The 22,405-nt window shown below is 39.2% G+C and overlaps 1 protein-coding gene across 1 annotated transcript in view; it reads left to right on the forward strand.

Annotated features, from left to right (window-relative positions):
- The first annotated feature begins 3,441 nt into the window (after nt 1-3,441).
- otop2 (otopetrin 2) overlaps nt 3,442-22,405 on the forward strand; it is a 29,352-nt gene continuing 10,388 nt past the window's right edge. The window contains exons 1-5 of the mRNA XM_057817082.1: nt 3,442-3,448; nt 8,201-8,619; nt 10,606-10,742; nt 10,816-10,874; nt 18,343-18,575. Of these exons, the coding sequence (XP_057673065.1) occupies nt 8,202-8,619; nt 10,606-10,742; nt 10,816-10,874; nt 18,343-18,575 (847 nt within the window). The 5' untranslated portion in view covers nt 3,442-3,448; nt 8,201. The remainder of the gene's footprint in view (nt 3,449-8,200; nt 8,620-10,605; nt 10,743-10,815; nt 10,875-18,342; nt 18,576-22,405) is intronic.

The following is a 22,405-nucleotide window of genomic DNA, read 5'->3' on the forward strand; positions in this document are numbered from 1 at the left end:
GCTGTCGCAATGTTTTGAAAGCAGCCTCACCCAGACAAACATCTTGCACGGCAGCTCATTAAAGGATGACATGAAAAAATGGTGGCTCACAGCTCAGTTGAAACCTGCATGACAATGAATAGAATTAGATGGCGACTTGGTCTTATTGGGGTTTCGAATAGCGTTAAAAACCTGAAAGTGTTGCCGTCAAGGCTGAGCTCAAAGATATGCAAACGCGCTGGCTCCACACGCCGATATGGAGATTTTCCATCATGTTTAGATTTTCAAATCAAGGGTCATAATTATCCTTCCCTTGACGGTAAATGCAAAATTTTAAAACAAGACTACAAACTGCAATTTCTGGAGAAATTACTACGGGGCTTTGCTATGGGGAGATACAGATCTTAGGTTGATCTGGGGACATTTCAGGGACAATATTTGGGGACACAGGTTTTTTTGCCATTAGAAATGAATGGGAAATTTGGACGACGACGACCGTCGGTGACAACGACTTTTATATGCGTCAATGGAATCGGGGACATTTGGGGGACACAGGGCCGGCCCAGCCTATACGCAGACTATGCAGCTGCTTAGGGCCCCTGACCACTAGGGGGCCCCCAATCTGGCAATTGTTTATATTTTATTTTGTTCACTACAATTTGCTTTATTGACTTTTGTGAGTTTTGATACTTGATTACAAGCTTAAAAAAATAAAAGTTCTTCCTTAACGTCTTTCTTTCCTCTTATAGAAAAAGGTTTGGCGCTATCTACTGTAAGTACTGACAATCATTTGGGGTGAGAAGTTTGAAGTATGCAGTGCAACAAAATCTGATCAATATACAAAATATGGACGTATGGGTTGGATTGCATGTATGGGTTTCACAGTACACTGTGATGAAATGGTGGGCCAAAATTATGGGCCCCTTTGCATTATTTTGCTTAGGGTCCTCAAATGGCCTGGGCCGGCCCTGGGGGGACACGTCCTATAACAGATATCTGGTCATTTCCTGTATATTTGGGGACATTTTTTTTTTTGCCTTTGAAAATGAATGGGAAATTTGGACGTCCATGGCCGTCAATGGTAATGACTTAAATATGCATCAATTGAATCCAAGTACATTGGCATCAATAGAATCAACATACATGGCCGTCAGTGGCATTAACCAAATTAAATCTCATTGGAAATGAATGAGAAATTTGGACATCCCCCGCCGTCGATGGCATCGAAATTTGGTCAAAATTTGTAGGACTAGATACATTTTGAATTCTTGTTTCTTTGAAAAAAATCTGCGAAAAATTAGCGTTTATGGGCGAAGGGTAAATTTGTGGGGGTCGTTCGAAAAAGTCCCTGCGTCATGAGAAAATTTAGGTCGTTTCGATGTTGGAACGGTGCCGATCGGTCAAACGGTTCAGGCTGTGCAGTGCGCCGCAGAAACGGCATTAAAAAAAAATAGAATTTTACTATCAGGGCCTTAGCTATAGCAAAGTCCCATATAAAAATGCAATTTATTGAGAAATTTTGAGGTTTCAGGGTCATCTCCTGTTAGATTTTGGGGAATCTTGGACTTCCTATATATATCCGGCCATTTCCTGTTTATTTTAAGGCATTTCAGGTTCACTTCCTGTATATATTGGGTCACTTCCTGTTGATTTTGGGTCATTTCAGGGTCACTTTCTGTTCATTTTGAGGCATCTCTGCCTTCATATACAGTAGATATCAGGCCACGTTCTGTTGAGTTTTGGGCATTTCAAATTCACTTCCTGTACACATTGGGTCACTTCCTGCTGATTTTGAGGCATTTTAGAGTCACTTCCTGTTCATTATGAGGCATCTCGGACTTCCTGCAGTATCAGTTTCCTTCTTGTTTATTTGGGGGCGTTTCGGGGTCACTTCTTGTACATCAGGTCACCTCCTGTTTATTTTGTGGCATTTCAAGGTCAGTACCTGATGATTTTGCGGTGCCTTGGACTTCCTATGGATATCGAGTCACTTCCTGTTTTTTGGGGGGCGTTTCGGGGTCACTTCTTGAACATATTGGGTCACTTCCTATTGATGAGGCATTTCAAGGTCACTTGCTGTATATTTTGAGGCATATCGGACTTCCAATAGATATCGGGTCACTTCCTGTCTATTTTGAGGCATTTCTGATTTCTGACTTGTAAGTCCCACAGCATGGCAAGTGGGCATTTGCATGTTGTTTTTTAGCAGTATTTTCTGCGTATGTTCCGGGACCTGTGCCCATCTCGTAATCCCTGCGCTGTCATATATACTTTGCATTCCAGAACCTTATGATTAACAAATTCAGCACTGGTCACTTCCTGTTGATTTTGAGGCATTTCAGACTTCCTGTAGAAATCGTGTCACTTCTTGTTTATTTTGGGGAATTTAGGGTTCACTTCCTGTTCATTTTGGGTCACTTCCTATTGAGTTTGAGGCATTACAGGCTCACTTCTTGTAGATACCAGGCCACTTCCTGTTGATTTTGGGGTATTTCTGGGTCTTTTCTTGTACATATTGGGTCACTTCCTTTTGATTTTGAGGCATCTCAGACTTCCTGTCGATATCATGCCACGTCCTGTTGATTTTGAGGGATCTCGGATTCACTTCCTGTACATATTGGGTCACTTCCTGTTGATTTTGAGGTATTTCATGGTCACGTCCTGTTCATTTTGAGGCATCTCGGACTTCCTGTCGATATCGGGTCACTTTTTGTTTTTTTATTTGGGACATTTCGGGTTCACTTCCTGTACATATTGGGTCACTTCCTGTTGATATCAGGTCACTTGGGTTGTTTTTGTGTCATTGAAATGAATGGGAAATGTTGGCCGTTAGAAATCAATGGGAATGTTTTTGCCAAATTTTGTCCAAACCGTACATTTTTGGGAAAAAAAAGTATAAAACTTTAGTACCCCTCAGCACCCTGATTTTTTTCATGTATGAATGATGTATTTGGACACAAATTGTATGACAAAGTAGTTTTAAAATGTCAATTTTTTGAAAAAAACAAACCTGCGTTTTTGGGCGAACGGTCTGTTTGGGGTGCCAAACGAAACATGACAATTCTGGCTGTTTTGTGTATGAACGGTGTCGCTGAGTCAAACGGTTTTGGCTAGGCAGCGCCGAAGAAACGCCACTGAAAGCTAGCTAGCTAGCCATAGGTAGCCAGCTTTGCCATTTATAACAATGGCAGCCAATCTGTGCAATGAATACAGAAGGCATGTGTTCACAAGAAAGAAGCGGCTTCCGCGTACTGAGGTATTAGTGATAAAAAGCTATTTCCTGGAAACAGGTGTTGAACTTTAGTGGAATATTTTGTGCATAACAGGCCTTGTTTGGCCATAATATGCTTCTCTGCTCACAGCAGCAGATTTATTGACCTTTACTGCTCCTCCAGCTGTGTTTTGGGAGCCTATAAAAAAGGGCGCGGAAACCTCTGCATCCCACACTTGCGCTCAGGACAACCTACAGGTAAGGTCCAACCTCCGCCTTCACTTTTTTTTCTAGTTGGGAGCGAGTCGGAAAGAGAGCAAAAGCTACTTTGCTGTTGGATTAAATTGGTTGGTCAAAAGCATTGGAAAGTATCAATATTGAAATGTTGTATTCCTATGCGATATTCAATTGCAAAAGTGTCGATACTTAAGCATTTGTTTGTTTTTGCATGAAATTTGTTGTGAAATTTGATTATGCGCTACTTTTGATAGTCATGGAGTATAATTTTGCATTGTTCTTGTTAAAATATTGTCTGCCATTAAGGAATTAACGAATGTTCATTCGCAGCCACCTTCCCACTTCAAATGGATTTGGACGAGTACTGGTGATAAACTTATTTAAAGAGTTTTCATTTAGTTTTTAAGAGCCATGTGATTGGAACAAGGGCGTTAGTTTGGTCTCAATATTGGTAGACTTTTTGCTGGGGACGGCACATTATTAAGACTAAACAGATTGGGTGAACAGTGGTCAGGGCTACATTCCTCACAAATATGAATCTAATTAATTGATAGGAAAAATAAATGCAAAATAAATCTGTATTGACTAATACTAACTTTCACACAGCAAATTCATAACATCTTAATCTGATCATTTTTCCTAAAAATAGTCAAATAATTTTCTCCATCTTGTTTTGAGTGTTAAAGACTGGTTAACAGATTCATACATCAGATTATTTAATTTAAATGAAATAAATAGAATTATTTGTTCTTACTAAGCCCATGCATCTAAAAGTTGGTCATTTTACATCTAAATCGAGAAAAATTCACTTTCAAATAATGTTTTCAACAATATCTATCTTTGATTTAAGAACGTCTGACAAACAAGCTTTTTTTTAAGATTAAATAAACTAACTTTTTGCTTAAAATAAATCTGCTAAACTGATTTTCAGCTATTTTTCTCATTACAAGAAATCTAAGTGACTAAAATTGACTTGAAGCACTGTCAGATCATTTCACTTATTGCTAGTAGATTTAAACTGAAAACAAAGGAATTCAACTTAATTTAATTTAAGGTGTGTTTTTGCAGTGTATATGTGTTGGTTCAGGTGATACACCGTTCGATTCAAACCTTTGTTTTCAAAAACTACAAGAGAAACATTTTGATAACTTCCACAATAAATAGATTTTATTAGCAAATTTAAATCGCAATATTTGACCATACAGTGGGGCAAAGAAGTATTTAGTCAACCACCAATTGTGTAAGTTCTCCTTCTTGAAAAGATTAGAGGGGCCTGTAATTGTCAACATGGGTAAACCTCAACCATGAGAGACAGAATGTGGAAAAAAAAAACAGAAAATTACATTGTTTGATTTTCAAAGAATTTTTTCCAAATTAGAGTGGAAAATAAGTATTTGGTCACCTACAAACAAGCAAGATTTCTGGCTGTCAAAGAGGTCTAACGAGGCTCCAATCGTTACCTGTATTAATGGCACCTGTTTTAACTCATTATCGGTATAAAAGACACCTATCCACAACTTCAGTCAGTCACACGCCAAACTCCACTATGGCCAAGACCAAAGAGCTGTCGAAGGACACCAGAGACAAAATTGTAGACCTGCACCAGGCTGGGAATACTGAATCTGCAATCGGTAAAACACTTGATGTAAAGAAATCAACTCTGGGAGCAATTATTAGAAAATAGAAGAAATACAAGACACTGATAATCTCCCTGGATCTGGGGCTCCATTCAAGATCTCACCCCGTGGCATCAAAATGATAACAATAACGGTGAGCTAAAATCTCAGAACCACACGGGGGGACCTAGTGAATGACCTACAGAGAGCTGGGACCACAGTAACAAAGGCTACCATCAGTAACACAATGCGCCGCCAGGGACTCAAATCCTGCACTGCCAGACATGTCCCCCTGCTGAAGCCATTACACATTCAGGCCCGTCTGCAGTTCGCTAGAGAGCATTTGGATGATCCAGAACAGGACTGTGAGAATGTGTTATGGTCAGATGAAACCAAAATAGAACTTTTTGGTAGAAACACAGGTTCTCGTGTTTGGAGGAGAAAGAATACTGAATTGCATCCGAAGAACACCATACCCAATGTGAAGCATGGGGGTGGAAACATCATGCTTTGGGGCTGTTTTTCTGCAAAGGGACCAGGACAACTGATCTGTGTAAAGGAAAGTAGAATGGGGCCATGTATCCAGAGATTTTAAGTGAAAATCTCCTTCCGTCAGCAAGGGCATTGAAGATGAGACGTGGCTGGGTCTTTCAGCATGACAATGATCCCAAACACACAGCCAGGGCAACAAAGGAGTGGCTTCATTAGAAGCATTTCAAGGTCCTGGAGTGTACTAGCCAGTCTTCAGATCTCAACCCCATAGAAAATCTTTGGAGGGAGTTGAAAGTCCGGGTTGCCCAACGACAGCCCCAAAACATCACTGCTCTAGAGGAGATCTGCATGGAGGAATGGGCCAAAATACCAGCAACAGTGTGTGAAAAGCTTGTGAAGAGTTACAGAAAACGTATTGCCAACAAAGGGTACATAACAAAGTATTGAGATGAACTTTTGGTATTGACCAAATACTTATTTTCCACTATGATTTGCAAATAAATTCTTTAAAAATCAAACAATGTGATTTTCTGGGGTTTTTTCCACATTCTGTCTCTCATGGTTGAGGTTTACCCATGTTGACAATTACAGGCCTCTCTAATATTTTCAACTTGCACAATTAGTGCTTGACTAAATACTTATTTGCCCCACTGTATATGTTCAGAATTTGTTTTTTTTTTTTTTTTAAATAACATCACCTGACACCTGGCTTGCTACCGGTGTTTTGCCAAAATGTGCTACTAAACACCCAACTAGAGACAAATGTGACACCTAAAGTACTACCGTGCCCTTTCAGCTTGTTCAGCTTGTTATGTTTAGATGCATACTAGAAGAACATACGAAAAAAAGCCTTCAGAAAATACTTAAATATAGTAATATCAAATAAGGGTGGTTTAAACACGCTACGTGACCAATGTGGTCAACAGATCAACACTCTGCTTTAAAGCTACCACAAGAAAACACAACGCCTAAAAGTATGAGAGGGAAACACACGCAAAAAGTATTTCAAGGCAATTAAAAGGCAACAAAAGACTCAGTAAAGACAAAAATAGTGAGTAGGGTTGTTCCGATCTTGTTTTTTTGCTTCCGATCCGATCCCGATCGTTTTAGTTTGAGTATCTGCTCATCCCGATATTTCCCGATCCGATTGTTTTGTTTTTTTTTTGCTCCCGATTCAATTCCAATCATTCCCGATAATTTTTCCCGATCATATACATTTTGGCAATGCATTAAGAAAAAAAAGAATAAAACTCGGACGAATATATACATTCAACATACAGTACATAAGTACTGTATTTGTTTATTATGACAATAAATCGTCAAGATGGCATTTACATTATTAACATTCTTTCTGTGAGAGGGATCCACGGATAGAAAGACTTGTAATTCTTAAAGAATAAATGTGACTTTGTATATTGTGACTAAATATTGCCATCTAGTGTATTTGTTGAGATTTCAGTAAATGATACTGTAGCCATTTAACTTCTGCCCAAATGCATGATGGGAAATGCAACTATGACTGTGCGTCGTGGTACCAATTGATATATCTTCTCTGCGTTGGGAAATAACATAGGGTGTGAAGAAAAAAAATCAACTACTACCTTTCTTCCCCACATTGCTTCCCACGATTATTATCGTTGGGAGAGGGATTGCGATTAATTGCGATAAATTACGATTAATTAATTTTTAAGCTGTAATTTACTCGATTAAAAATTTTAATCGTTTGACAGCCCTAAAAAATATATATATATATTTAAAAAAAGGCATGTCCGAAATTTTTTTGCCGATTCCGATACTTTGAAAATGACGTGATCGGACCCGATCGATCGGGATGCCGATCGATCGATCGGGACATCTCTAATAGTAAGTGCTCGCCACTTTTAACCTATGTGCGCACGCGTGCGAGAGTGAACTGGGCATTGTGTAGGACGTTTCGCCGCGTAGGAAGGAATTGCAGAACACCGGCTCACGTTGAATAAGGCGCTATTTGTGAAAAGGCGGCTTTAAATCGAGGATTATTTTAGTTTTCAAATGTGTATGTGTGTCACTGCGATGTCTAGCTACCGGGAATTGCGTGATCATACACAGGCGTTTTTATTTCCAATACAAAAACTCCAACACACACTGTCGGTGAAATAGAGCGCTGTCTTTGTAGTAGCCTAGTAGTAGTACGTAAGCTATCCTATAAGTGTACTGCAATTGTGCACGCCTTGTATGGAGAAAAAGCGCGAGCATGACAAATTTGGACTGAAACAGCTGTTTTTGGATAGGAAAAACTAAAAAAGATCCTCAGCACCGCCTGTTTTGAGTGACTTCTAGCACCTCTGCCTGTATCTGTACTTTTACTTGAGTAAAAAAAGTGAGTACTTCATCCACCGCTGCAGTTCAAGTCAACCATCAGTTGCACTGAACCATTGTTTGTTGACGTGATTCGTGTTAAGACTGTCGCAATTTGGCAGTAGGCGGAAGGTGCGTGCCATTGGTTGACAAAACCAGTGTTGCAATCTCAAAGCGTCAATTATGATGATTGCAAGGATGGAAAAGTTTGTACCTGGGCGGGTTCTTTCAGGGGAACTTCACACAGCGGGCGAGCTCGTAAAACCAGTCGCATCACAACACTAAACACAGATGCGGTCGGAAACTCACTCGGCATTTCACTCAGCAGAATGTGCTTGAACACCGGCTACCCGTGCGACTGCCTGGCCGCCGGAAAACCCTGCGAGCCCTGCAGGGCGGCCAAAAGCGGGGACGGTCAGGGGCAACACGATTCCCCGTACGGCGCGGCGGCGGAGAACCCGGGGGAGCTCGACCACTCTGACAAAAAACCCAATAAGGAGAGAGACCGAAACTGGGGATGGATTCTGTCCGGGGTCATCTTCATCAACATCTTGATGCTGGGAATCGCGCTAGTCAGCGGCAGCGCGTACGAGCACGTGGACATCAGCATGTCCGACCTGCAGGTTTTCCTGGTCGTCATCCTCATCCTCACTTGCATCTGGATGGTCTACTACATCATCTACACGGCCAGGATGGAAAACGCCGTGGCGTACCGGGACCAACACGCCGGGCCCGTCTGGCTCAGAGGTAGGTCGACCTCCACCGACCTCTTTCGGCGCTAACAACTCAACCATAGGCGGAGTTTGACTTTTAGCCCGGTGGGGGGGCACAACATGTTGATGAACCCCGAAACGCAATGTTAGCAATAAATATTTACAATAATAAGTTGACAATGAGCGTTTTTATGTTTCCCATCATTCTTGAGGGGAATTCTAAATCAGGCTGCTTAGGCAATACTTTTCGACAAAATCGTCATACGCCCGCCGCTGTCGTGCTAATGCAGTTACCCCAGTCAAAAATTGTATCCCCTGGGCGGAGCCATATAAATAAAGAATAATAATAATACATTTTATTTCTAGAGCGCTTTTCAAAACACACAAAGACGCTTATATGGAGGTAGATTTGAGTTTTTGTTATTCAATCAAAAAAAGTTGCTTCAATAAAAAAAAAAAAGTTGCTTCAATCAAAATATATATTTTCAGCCCCAAAAAATCAGTGAAATCAAGAAAAAAATGTGTTTGATTGCAAAAATAAATTTGAAACTCAAAAAAAGTCCCCCAAAAATGCATGTGAAAGCGATTTTTCTTTGATTGATTTTTTTTTTTTTTTTTTTTTTTTTTTTTTTTTTTTGATTGAAGTATTGTTGATTTGTGTTTGGGCCACATTTTGGCTAGGACATTTTTGTCTTTATTATTCAATCAAAAAATAAGTTGCTTCAATCAAAAAAAAAAAAAAAGTTGCTTCAATCAAAATATATATTTTTAAACCCCCAAAAATTCGCTTCAATCAAAAAAAAATGTGTTTGATTACAAAAATACATTTGAAACACAAAAAACTCCCCAAAAAATGCATGTGAAAGCGATTTTTCTTTGATTGATTTTTTTTTTTTAATGAAGTACATTTTTTTTATTGAAGAAACTTTTTTGATTGAAATAATGTTGATCTGTGTTTGGGCCACATTTTGGCTCGGACAGTTTTGTCTTTATTATTCAATCACAAAATAAGTTGCTTCAATAAAAAAAAAAAAAAAAAGTTGTTTCAATCAAAATATATATTTTTAACCCCCAAAAAATTTGCTCGAAACTCGAAACTCAAAAACTCCCCCCAAAAAATGCATGTGAAAGCGATTTTTCTTTCTTTTTTTTTTTTTTTTGAGTGAAGTAATGTTGTTTTGTGTTTGGGCCACATTTTGGCTAGGACAGTTTTGTCTTTATTATTCAATCAAAAAATAAGTTGCTTCAATTAAAAAAAAACATGCTTCAATCAAAATATAAAAAATGCATGTGAAAGCGATTTTTCTTAGATTTTTTTTTTTGTTTTTTTTTTTTGTTTTTTTTTTTTTTTGATTGAAGTCGTTTTTTTTTTTATTGAAGAAAATTTTTTGATTGAAGTAATGTTGATATGTGCCACATTTTGGCTAGGACATTTTTGTCTTTATTATTCAATCAAAAAATAAGTTGCTTCAAAAATTTTCAAAAAGAAAAATCACTTCGATCAAAAAAAAAAAAAAAAAGAAAAAATTCAATCATAGAAAAAGTTTTGGAATGCGAAAAAATATTTCAGATTGAAAAATTTGCATTTGAACACTTAATTTTTCATTGAAAAAGTTTTCTTTGATTGAAGCAATCCTTTTTGTGTTTGGGCCATATTATGGGTAGGACATTTGTGTCTAAATCATTCAAAAAAGTTGCTTCAATCAAAAAAAAAAATTTCATTCAAAGAAAAAATAAAAATAAAATTGCCCTCCCCTGATTATTTTTTTTTTAATTATATGCAAAGCAAATGACTGTCTAAGGTGCTAGTCACATGATCTGTTCGAAAAATAACTTTGACCCATGACAAAAATATATATTTTTTGTTCATTTCATTCATTTTTGTAGCACTTTTACTGCCTTGCAACTTTTGTCAATTACATGCAATGACACTATTTCGGCCACCATGGGGGGGGCCTGGCCCCCCTGCCCCCCCTTAAAATCCCCTTATGGTCTCAACATCCCTCTTCTATTTCCTCAGGAGGAATGGTGCTATTCGGCCTCCTCAGTATCATCATGGACATCTTCAAGATAGCCAGCTATGTCGGCTACCTCCACTGCGACTCGGCCATCAAAATCGTTTTTCCCGTGGTCCAACTTGTTTTTATTTTCATTCAGGTAAATACACGTCAAGCCGGATCGCAAGTCAGCGGTGCCCAAGGAGTATTCGAACTCATTAATGTGTTTGCAGACGTACTTCATGTGGGTCCACGCGAAGGACTGCGTACAGCTCCAAAGGAACCTAACGCGGTAAGTTTCATTTTAGATGATTGTTATGCTCTGAAAAAATAACGGCCCCGAAAATGTTTCCGTTCGCCCGTAAACGGCAATTTTCCGTAAAAAAAAAAAAAAGTTTCAAAATGTATCTAGTCCTACAATTTTTGACCAAATCACATAATTTGGGCATCAAAAATTCCGGGAGGGTGAGGGGCATAAAAGTTGTATACAGAATTTGGAAAAAATTTACGGTTCCCCGGAATTTTGCCAAAAACTTTCCTATTCATTTCTAATGGGAGAATTTCCTATTCACTTCCAATGGGATTTCCTATGGAATTTACATTGCATTGATGCCATTGACGGCCATGTATGTCGAATCTGTTGATGCCAATGTACTTGGATTCAACTGACTATATGGATGTCGATGCCATTGACGGCCATGGACGTCCAAAATGTTACCCATTCATTTTCAATGGGGAAAAAACAAAATTTCCCCAAATCAACAGAAAATGACCAGATATCAATAGGACGTGTCCCCCAAACGTCGCCGACTCCATTGACACTTATAAGGGGTGCTGCCATTGACGTCCAAATTTTTTCCCATTCATTTTCAATGGGAATTTTTTTTTTTCCCCCCAAATCAACAGAAAATGACTAGATATCAATAGGACGTGTCCCCCAAACTTCCCCAATTCCTTTGACACTTATGGAGGGTGATGCCATTGACGTCCATGGACGTCCAAATTTCCCATTCATTTCTAATGGCATTTAATTATGTTTTTTTTTCATTTTATTGATGCCAATGTACTTGGATTCCATTGACACCTATGTAAGTTGATACCATTGACGTGCATGGACGTCCAAATTTTTTCCCTTTCATTGTCAATGGGATTTTTTTTTTCCCCATATCAACAGAAAATGACTAGATATCAATAGGACTTGTCCCCCAAACTTCCCCAATTCCATTTACGCTTATGAATGGTGCCGCCATTGACGGCCATGGATGTCCAAATTTCCCATTCATTTCTAATGGCATTGAATTATGTTTTTTCATTCTATTGATGCCAATGTAGTTGGATTCCATTGACAACTATGTATGTTGATACCATTGACGTCCATGGACGTCCAATTTTTTCCCCATTCATTTTCAATGGCAAAAAAAAACAATATCCCCAAATCAACAGGAAATGACCAGATATCAATAGGACGTGTACCCCAAATGTCCCCGATTGCATTGACGCTTATGGAGGGTGCTGCCATTGACGGACATGGACGTCCAATTCTCCCAATCATTTCTAATGGCGTTTACTTTGTTTAATGCCATTGACTGGCATTATTGTCCATTCTATTAATAGACCAGAGTGGGGCTAAGATCTGTATCGCCACAGAGGAAAGACCCAGGTGTAATTTCTCCCGAAATTGCAGTTTCTAGTTATATTTATGATTCAAAATGTCTGTCATTTTTAGCTTAGAATTAGGGCTGTCAAACGATTAAAATTTTTAATCGAGTTAATCACAGCTTAAAAATTAATCGTAGTTAATCGCAATTCAAACCATCTCTAAAATATGGCATATTTTTCTGTAAATTATTGTTGGAATGGAAAGATAAGACACAAGATGGATATATACATTCAACATATGGTACATAAGTATTGTATTTGTTTATTATAACAATAAATCAACAAGATGGCATTAACATTATTAACATTCTCTTAAAGCGATCCATGGATAGAAAGACTTGTAGTTCTTAAAAGATAAAGGTTAGTACAAGTTATAGAAATGTTATATTAAAACCCCTCTTAATGTTTTCATTTTAATAAAATTTGTAAAATTTTCAATCAAAAAATAAACTAGTACCCCGCCATTGTTGAGTCAATGATTACACAATGCTCATGGGTGCTTAAGCCCATAAAATCAGTCGCACCCAAGCGCCAGCAGAGGGGGACAAAACTCCAAAAAACACAAGTAACAAGTTGGCATTGCACTGTGCTGTCATTTTAATCTGTTTGAGCGGGGCATGTGCGTTAATTGCGTCAAATATTTTAATGTGATTAATTTAAAAAATTAATTACCGCCCGTTAACGCGATAATTTTGACAGCCCTACTGAGAATCATTCATTGATGTCTAATATTTTGTTTAAAAAAAAAACAAAAACGACTTTTAAAAGTTATTCACTCGCATATTTTTTACTTTTAAACAAAGTAAAGTCTAGTGAAAAATGGAATATGAAATATCAAAAATGAATTTATTCAGTGCGACAGGGCAAAATTACTGTATAATGGTCAAAACTGCTGACTTCTTCCCCTCCCGAACGGTATTTTATGCCACCGGAGTTAGTCCGGCTTTTGTCATTTCCCTGCGCCGGCTTCGGAGGAAATAGCAGAAACAAAAACAGGAGGCGTGCCAGCTAGCCGACATGCTAACCTGAACCGAGCAGCTTTTCCAAGTCTTGATCTCGCCTTTCGAAAACGAAAAATCACACAAAACAACCCCGACTCGTGTCACACACGGCGGCAAGGTTGATTGTCTTCACCGATCGGCCAGCCCCCGACGGCGAGCAAGTTACGGCTCGTTGTTCTGCTGCGGCCATGGCGGGCTAGCAGTGCTCGTCGCCAGGAATGAACGCCAAAAATAGCCTATTTTCGGTGGACAAACCGTCCGACGTTGGAGCGGGGTGCTGCTCGTGGCCAAACTGAGGAAAGCGCATTCTCGGTGGGCATGCGAATAGGACCGAGGGGGTGAAAGTGACCATGGTGTGTGACAAGCCTTCTCGGTGGACAAGGAGCAAGCTACTTCCTTATTAAAACGTGTGCCATGATCCCAGTATTTGACATAATATAAAACACGTATAGCTTACTCACTTCCTCGTTCCTGTCCAATGATCCCACAGTTGTCGGACTTGTTTTGGCCATTATCTGCGGTGAACAGGAAGTTTTTGAAACCCAAAAAGGCTCACACGCCTCTCCCTGGTGCCAGCAACAAAAGCCTGCAGCATATTAGGCTGACGTGATGCGAAAAATAAACAAAATAATCCACAAAATCAGCTGAATACACACTCATTCTGAATACTGTAGTATTTGATGTATACTGAAGATGATTAGCTCGCTGGCGTCAAATTCGTATTCTTCGTCAGTCCAGAAAGGCACTGATTTTAATGAGGGGAGGTTTAAAAAATTGAATATATATATTGATCGCTTCCACACACATCCCAGTGATCCATTTCCTTCAGTAGCATAAAATATTGCGTGATATATGACATAAACATGCTTTTTGCTGTTATAGGTACTTTAAAGCAGCATTCAATCACGAAGCTAACGCCAAAATCTGTAACTGCCATAAGACATTATTTTTCTCTTCTTTTGACTCATTCGCCGCCATTGACAGCAACAGATGTCCAGTCCATTTCAACTCGCTGTCGTTAGCTATCATCTCCCCGAAGTTCCAATGGATTGGACGTCTCTCGCCGTCGATGGCGCTGAGCTGTCAGTCGATGTCACGTTGAGTTTTGAACTGGAAGTGCGACTCAGTGTCAAATTCTCCAATTGTTTTGGTTTGTTCCGCGTGACGCAACAAGGTGTGAGAATGCACAAAAGCTTGCTCCAACTAATTGTAAACCTGTAGAAAGAACTGTCAATCATTTTTCAATCATTCTAAGAAGAACAACGCAATTGGAACAAAAGAGAAAATCCCCTCGAGTCTCGTCTTGGAGCTCTGCGACGCCTTCGACAAAGTAGGTTTTTGAAGGAGAACATGACGTAAAAATTTAATTAATCTGTTTCAGGTTAAAGGGTCCGGGCATAGGCGCTAATCAATGATAAATATTTTCTCAAGGAGTGGTTAGAAATGCAAATAGAATGCTATGCCACCATTGTTGTTTTATTTAACCTTTCAAGCTGTCATTTGACATGATTGGAATCAACTCAAAGTTTAGAGTACGGCACTTTATATAAGAAGAAGAAGCTTTACATTAAGTTGGGGATCTTCATAAAAGATCAAAATAAAACCTAGCTAATATTTGAAATAAAAATGATGACTCAAAACACAATTGAATTTAATGACATGGGTGGAATGAAATCAGATTGAAATCTGTTTAAAAACTGTCGCTGACAGCAGTTAGAAAAAGGAATGTGATCCAAGTTTTGCAATACAGTCCATTTTCTATTGGGGGCAGTGGTGAAAGTAGCAAGAATTTCTTGCCAAAACTCCCTAGCATAAAGGTTGACGCGGTACCGAGCTCCAAAAGTGACATAGACAGAAATAAAATAAATTCAAGCAATCTGGTGCGCAACACATCATTACCATTGCGCACCAGAAACTATCTGGTAAACTTTAGCATTATATAGCATTCAAGCTGGCTTTTTCTATGCAAGATAGCAAATTGTTGTAAACTTTACCATATAGCATTTCAGCTAGTGAACTTTTGCTATGCAAGTTAGCCAATTGTTGCAATTGGATAACTTGCATAGAAAAAGTCCGCTAGCTTCAGTGCAATTTATGATAGCGGACTTTTGATATGCAAGTTAGCCAATTTTTGTAAACATTAGTATTAAATAGCATAGGGTGACCAAACGTCCTCTTTTGCCCGGACATGTCCTACTTTCACGTTGTGTCCTCGTAATCCGGCCGGGTTTTATAAATTCATGAAAATGTCCGTTTTTTATGATTTTTCACGGGATCAAATTGAAGAGAATCCCTCCGGCCGCTGGGGGGCAGCGCTTGCCTGCGTTGTCGTGGCTCCTACTAGTCGGGGCGGGAGAACGAGTACAGTTTACCTCTTGTACTATGGGGCATTACCGCCATCAACTGGATTGACGGTTTGGCAAGATAACAGGCAGTTACAGACTACAATAAGGAGTAGTTTTAAGAGACGTTTATAGTGCTCCGTACACCTTTCTGCAAGTTTATCTTCTGTTAATGTCGCTCATGTGTCCTCTGTTAAATACTATACAATATATGGGTACAAAGAGATGCAGTATGTTGTATTAGTCTTGTATTAATTGTTCTGCATTCGTGTATTTGGTTGAATGTTAGTATTATATTCTAAGTGGGAGCGCCTGCACAGTTGTTAAGTGTTTTACTATAAATACGTATATAATGGCAACTGTTGACTTCTGTCGGAGGTTTGTACTGGCGTGATCTGTAAAATCCCGTTTGGTGTTGCATCGTTGTGCTACAGATGATTGTAAACTTATATAGCAAAGTTTGATTTTGCCTCGTCTCCCAGTACTCGCTAATAGGGTAGCTATCAGTGAGCTAACTAAGCCGCGCTACGCATTATGGGAAACATAGTTTTGAACTGCTGCGTTTGGAAACATGCCGGTTGAATAGTTTGTCAGTTTATTTTAGTTATTGTTTGCGTGCAATCTAGAACATTGAATGAGAATAAAAATTGAGTGGGAATAACAATTTCTCAACGACAATTGTCGTGATAATAATTTATGAAAATGTTTATGTGCCACAAGCCTCCTGTGTGTCTGTATTGACTGTACTATATTTCCACGGGTCTGCATGATATATATTTTTTTTCATTATTTAATTTATTTATTTATTTTTTTGCGATTTTTTTTTTTTTTTTCCCTTTTTTTTTTTTTTTTGGATTATTTTTCAGTAAAAATAAAGCCTCTTGAGCAAAAAAACTTATTTCCATATAGTATATAATATATACTATTTGGCTTTTTTTTTTTTTTTTTTTTTTTTTATGAAACTGAAGTTTTCTGTCCGGACGGAGGAGGCACACTTTAAATATATCAAAGTGATATAGGCATCTTTGAGTGAACTTCAAGTAAAATTCAAGTATCTCGAGGCCGGGCAAAATGTCCTCTTTTTTGGAAATCAAAATATGGTCACCCTAATTTAGCATTTAAGCTAGCGGGGTTTTGCTACGCAAGTTAGCCAATTATTGTAAACATGATCATTATATAGCATTTAAGCTAGCGGTGTTTTGCTATGGAAGTTAGCCAATTATTGTAAACATTACCATTATGTAGCATTTAAGCTAGCGGACTTTGCTATGTAAGTTAGTCAATCGTTGTAAACATTAGTATTATATAGTATTTAAGCTAGCGTTTTTTGCTATGCAAGTTAGCCAATTATTGTAAACATTTACATGATATAGCATTTAAGCTAGCGAACTTTTGCTATGCAAGTTAGCCAATCGTTGCAAATGGATAACTTGCATAGAAAAAGTCCGCTAGCTTCGGTGCAATTTATGATAGCGGACTTTTGATATGCAGGTTAGCCAATTTTTGTAAACATTATCATTATATAGCATTTAAGCTAGCGGTGTTTTGCTATGGAAGTTAGCCAATTATTGTAAACATTACCATTATGTAGCATTTAAGGTAGCGGACTTTGCTATGTAAGTTAGTCAATTATTGTAAACATTAGTATTATATAGTATTTAAGCTAGCGTTTTTTGCATTGCAAGTTAGCCAATTATTGTAAACGTTTCCATTATATAGCATTTAAGCTAGCCGACTTTGCTATGCAATTTAGCCAATTGTTGCATTGTTGCAATTGGCTAACTTGCATAGCAAAAGTTCTCTAGCTTAAAAGCTATATAATGCTAATGTTTACCAGATAGTTTCTGGTACACACCAGATTGCTTAAATTAATTTTATTTCTTTCAATGTCCCTTTAGCGGCTCCGTACTATGGAGCCAGAATTTTTTAAGGGGGATTCAAACCTCTTAAAGCCAGCTAAATGCAAAGAAAACTACTTTTGGTAAAGTTATACATATAACACACAACCCTAACCCCTAACCCTGGATTGGATGTCTACTAATGATAAACTCATTCTTATTCGCAGCAGAATCTTTGAAAAGAATATCATAGAATGATTTCCGGACCAATGTAATGCCATATCATGAGCCTTGTATTGCAAATCGCATCATATCGTCAGATACCCAGAGGTTCCTACGCCTATTTTCTATACTGATTGACATTTTTAGGTCACAGATGAGTTGGAATCTATCCAGGCTGACATGATATAATAATATAAATGTTCAATTCTATTTTTTTCCTGGGATTGCTTAGCAACCAGGTCAGGGTGTACTCATAGTTGGGTGTGATAGGCTCCAGCACCTCCGCGACCTTCGTGTGGATAAGCATTACGGAAGGTAATTTGATCTGATCAACTATATTTTGTTTGGGTAAATGACTCAGATGGCTTCATTTCACCACTAAGTAGCTACTTGATTGCGTCAATGGAAAATGAACACCGCCGGCAGAATAATAATGGTACCGCCCTTGTGTTTTCTATTCATCATGTTCCAGGAAGTAAGTCAATCAAATGCTAGTGGAGATAACATTGATGCAGCTGTACATTCTGCCATCTAGCGGAAGAGCATTTCAAAGTTTCCATTGAACTCACTGACGGCGATAGACGTCTTACTCACTTGAACTGAGAAGGCTTTGGATTGGCCCAAAAGCATCTGACGTTGTCAAAACATGACGATTCATTCAAAGGAGAAAGTCTCAATCCGGATGTTTGCTCCCGCAGATGCGGCCTGATGCTCTCCCTCTCCATCAATCTGGTTTTGTGGATGGCCGCCGTGACGGACGAGTCCCTCCACCAAACGGGGCACCCCGAGGGCGAGCACGGCGGCGGTCACGGCAACGACTCGCATGACTCCTACGAACACCACGGCAACGATTCGCACCATTCCGACGAGCACCACGGCAACGGCTCTCACAAGTTTCACGGATACGGACGGAGCGTCTACATCAGTAAAGGTAGGTAAGAAAGAAGCCATCAGACCAGTGGCAGTCTTAGCGGTGGGGCCTAAAAGTGGACGCGCGGCCGCGAGGGCAAACTCCGCGTGTCCACTCCAGTGTTAACCCTTTGTACTGACTCCATTTTGAAAGGTTTAAAGAAGGCTCACCGAAAACAGATTGACAATTTATTCATCAGCAATGGTCAAAAACAAGGCAAAAACAGACAACGGAGAGGCAATGCTGGAACCAGGGTCGGCAAAACAACGGTTACATAGAAATGTCCCCGAGAAGCGACCATTGTTCGCTAAAATGTTCAATCTTTTGAAAGCTGCGGTGGAGTGGGCCGGGCGAAAGGCGTGCCTGGGTGTTGTCTTGGGATCATCCCTCTGTGGCAGGTTTGGGCGGTCAAGTTCTTGCGTCATCCTTTGTGGTTGGGACGTGGTTGCCACGGCAACCTATGCATGTCTTGACGTCCAAGGAGCCGCGCTATCCAGTTGTTGTCTTGGTAGGGCGAGAGCGTTCTGACCCCATTGAAGAGTTGTTGACGTCCTTTCCTTCGCTTATCAAGCAAGGGCTGATAAGGTGATCCACTTTACTGTGTCAAAGGGCATGGAGTGACAAACTATGGTTAAATGCTTTACTATAATGAATGTGTTAGACTAATGCAAACAGTTATATGGTGTGTGCGAGAAAGGTAACTATTCCTTTCATACTCTACTATTAAATTACATAAACACATTAAGCCAAAGATATACAACAACAACAAAATTCCGGCAAGAAGAAAAAAATCTACAGAAATTTAGCATTATTCATCCAAAGAACATGAGTGCCCTCCAGTGGAGAAAAAAATATTTCCTATTCTGAAACCAAAAGGATCATATCTCCGGTTTTAGTGGTCAATCGGTGCCAAATAAAAATCGGGAGAGAGATTAAAATCCGCGCTTACGAGTCATATTGATGGTGGCGTTCTATGTAAAATACTTAATTTTTTACGGTGCTATAAAGACGCCAGGTGATTGAACTGGTCAGCGTGATCATAGAATGGGAAGCTTGAGTCTAATTGGTATAATGGAGTCATGTGATTAATATTGTGACATCTCATTGTTGAAACTGGTGGAGCTACTTTTGACATCGCTGGCCAAAAAAAGAAAACAAAAAAAGTAATGTAACGACTAGGGCTGTCAAAATTATCGCGTTAACAGGCAGTTATTAATTTTTTAAAATTAATCACGTTAAAATATTTGACGCAATTAACGCACATGCCCCGCTCAAACAAATTAAAATGAGAGTCCAGAGTCATGTGCACTTCTTACTTGTATTTTTTGAGTTTTGTCGCCCTCTCCTGGCGCTTGTGTGCGACTGATTTTATGACCATAAGAATTGTGTAATTATTGACATCAACAATGGTGACCTACTAGTTTATTTTTTTTGTTTGAAAATGTTACAAATTTTATTAAAACGAAAACTTTGAGGGGTTTTAATATAAAATTTCTATAACTTGTACTAACATTTATCTTTTAAGAACTACAAGTCTTTCTATCCATGGATCGCTTTAAGAGAATGTTAATAATGTTAATGCCATGTCAAGTTCAAAAATAGATCCTTAGGTAGACATTTGTAAAATTACCCAAAAATAAGGAGAGAAGACACTCAGTTTTCTTGGCCAAGGAGAGCAAGGAGGGACTAGACAATGAAATGCTGGATTACGCTGTTTAGTCACTAAAATTGATCTAAAACTAAACTCCTTGCTCTTTCTTTTATTAGGGGCTTGTCCTAACACAGAAAGGTGCCGCCCTAAAGGGAGGGGGAAAGCAAGCTGGAGACACCAATGTGATTTTGATTGGCTATGTGTGAGCATGTAGGCGGAACTAACTAAATACACGTGTGTAAGCAAAGGCACTTAGATAAAGTGGTCAGAATGACCCAGACACTTGGAAGATGTCCTCGAATGGAAGATGTCCTCGAAAGTGTAGACGAAAGTGTAGACGTAAGATGCTGAAGATGTCCCAGAAGGTCTAGTTACACAATGTTGCGGCCATGAAGCAAGGCAGTTGTCACCCCGGCCCTCTTTAACACTTTATAACACTTAAACATTATACTACGACCTAGTATAGCAAGCAATAATCATTTACTGGTTATATCAATAAGAAAAAAATATGGCAATATGTATTATGTATGTACAGTGCCTTGCAAAAGTATTCGGCCCCCTTGAATCTTGCAACCTTTCGCCACATTTCAGGCTTCAAACATAAAGATATTAAATTTAATTTTTTGGTCAATAATCAACTACAAGTGGGACACAATCGTGAAGTGGAACAACATTTATGGGATGATTTAAACTTTTTTAACAAATAAAAACTGAAAAGTAGGGCGTGCAATATTATTCGGCCCCTTTACTTTCAGTGCAGCAAACTCACTCCAGAAGTTCAGTGAGGATCTCTGAATGATCCAATGTTGTCCTAAATGACCGATGATGATAAATAGAATCCACCTGTGTGTAATCAAGTCTCCGTATAAATGCACCTGCTCTGTGATAGTCTCAGGGTTCCGTTTAAAGTGCAGAGAGCATTATGAAAACCAAGAAACACACCAGGCAGGTCCGAGATACTGTCGTGGAGAAGTTTAAAGCCGGATTTGGATACAAAAAGATTTCCCAAGCTTTAAACATCTCAAGGAGCACTGTGCAAGCTATCATATTGAAATGGAAGGAGCATCAGACCACTTCAAATCTACCAAGACCCGGCCGTCCTTCCAAACTTTCTTCTCAAACAAGGAGAAAACTGATCAGAGATGCAGCCAAGAGGCCCTTGATCACTCTGGATGAACTGCAGAGATCTACAGCTGAGGTGGGAGAGTCTGTCCATAGGACAACAATCAGTCGTACACTGCACAAATCTGGCCTTTATGGAAGAGTGGCAAGAAGAAAGCCATTTCTCAAAGATATCCATAAAAAGTCTCGTTTAAAGTTTGCCAAAAGCCACCTGGGAGACACACCAAACATGTTGAAGAAGGTGCTCTGGTCAGATGAAACCAAAATTGAACTTTTTGGCCACAATGCAAAACGATATGTTTGGCGTAAAAGCAACACAGCTCATCACCCTGAAAACACCATCCCCACTGTCAAACATGGTGGTGGCAGCATCATGGTTTGGGCCTGCTTTTCTTCAGCAGGGACAGGGAAGATGGTTAAAATTGACGGGAAGATGGATGCAGCCAAATACAGGAACATTCTGGAAGAAAACCTGTTGGTATCTGCACAAGACCTGAGACTGGGACGGAGATTTATCTTCCAACAGGACAATGATCCAAAACATAAAGCCAAATCTACATTGGAATGGTTCAAAAATAAACGTATCCAGGTGTTAGAATGGCCAAGTCAAAGTCCAGACCTAAATCCAATCGAGAATCCGTGGAAAGAGCTGAAGACTGCTGTTCACAAACACTCTCCATCCAACCTCACTGAGCTCGAGCTGTTTTGCAAGGAAGAATGGGCAAGAATGTCAGTCTCTCGATGTGCAAAACTGATAGAAACATACCCCAAGCGACTTGCAGCCCGTAATTGGAGCAAAAGGTGGCGCTACAAAGTATTAACGCAAGGGGGCAGAATAATATTGCACGCCCCACTTTTCAGTTTTTTATATGTTAAAAAAGTTTAAATTATCCCATAAATTTTGTTCCACTTCACGATTGTGTCCCACTTGTTGTTGATTCTTGACAAAAAATTAAAATTTTATATCTTTATGTTTGAAGCCTGAAATGTGGCGAAAGGTTGCAAGGTTCAAGGAGGCTGAATACTTTTGCAAGGCACTGTATTAGGTATATGTGAGCACAAGCAAATATTCAATCAA

This window comes from Corythoichthys intestinalis, chromosome 16 (assembly GCF_030265065.1).
Source record: "Corythoichthys intestinalis isolate RoL2023-P3 chromosome 16, ASM3026506v1, whole genome shotgun sequence".
Classification (NCBI taxonomy): Eukaryota; Metazoa; Chordata; class Actinopteri; order Syngnathiformes; family Syngnathidae; genus Corythoichthys; species Corythoichthys intestinalis.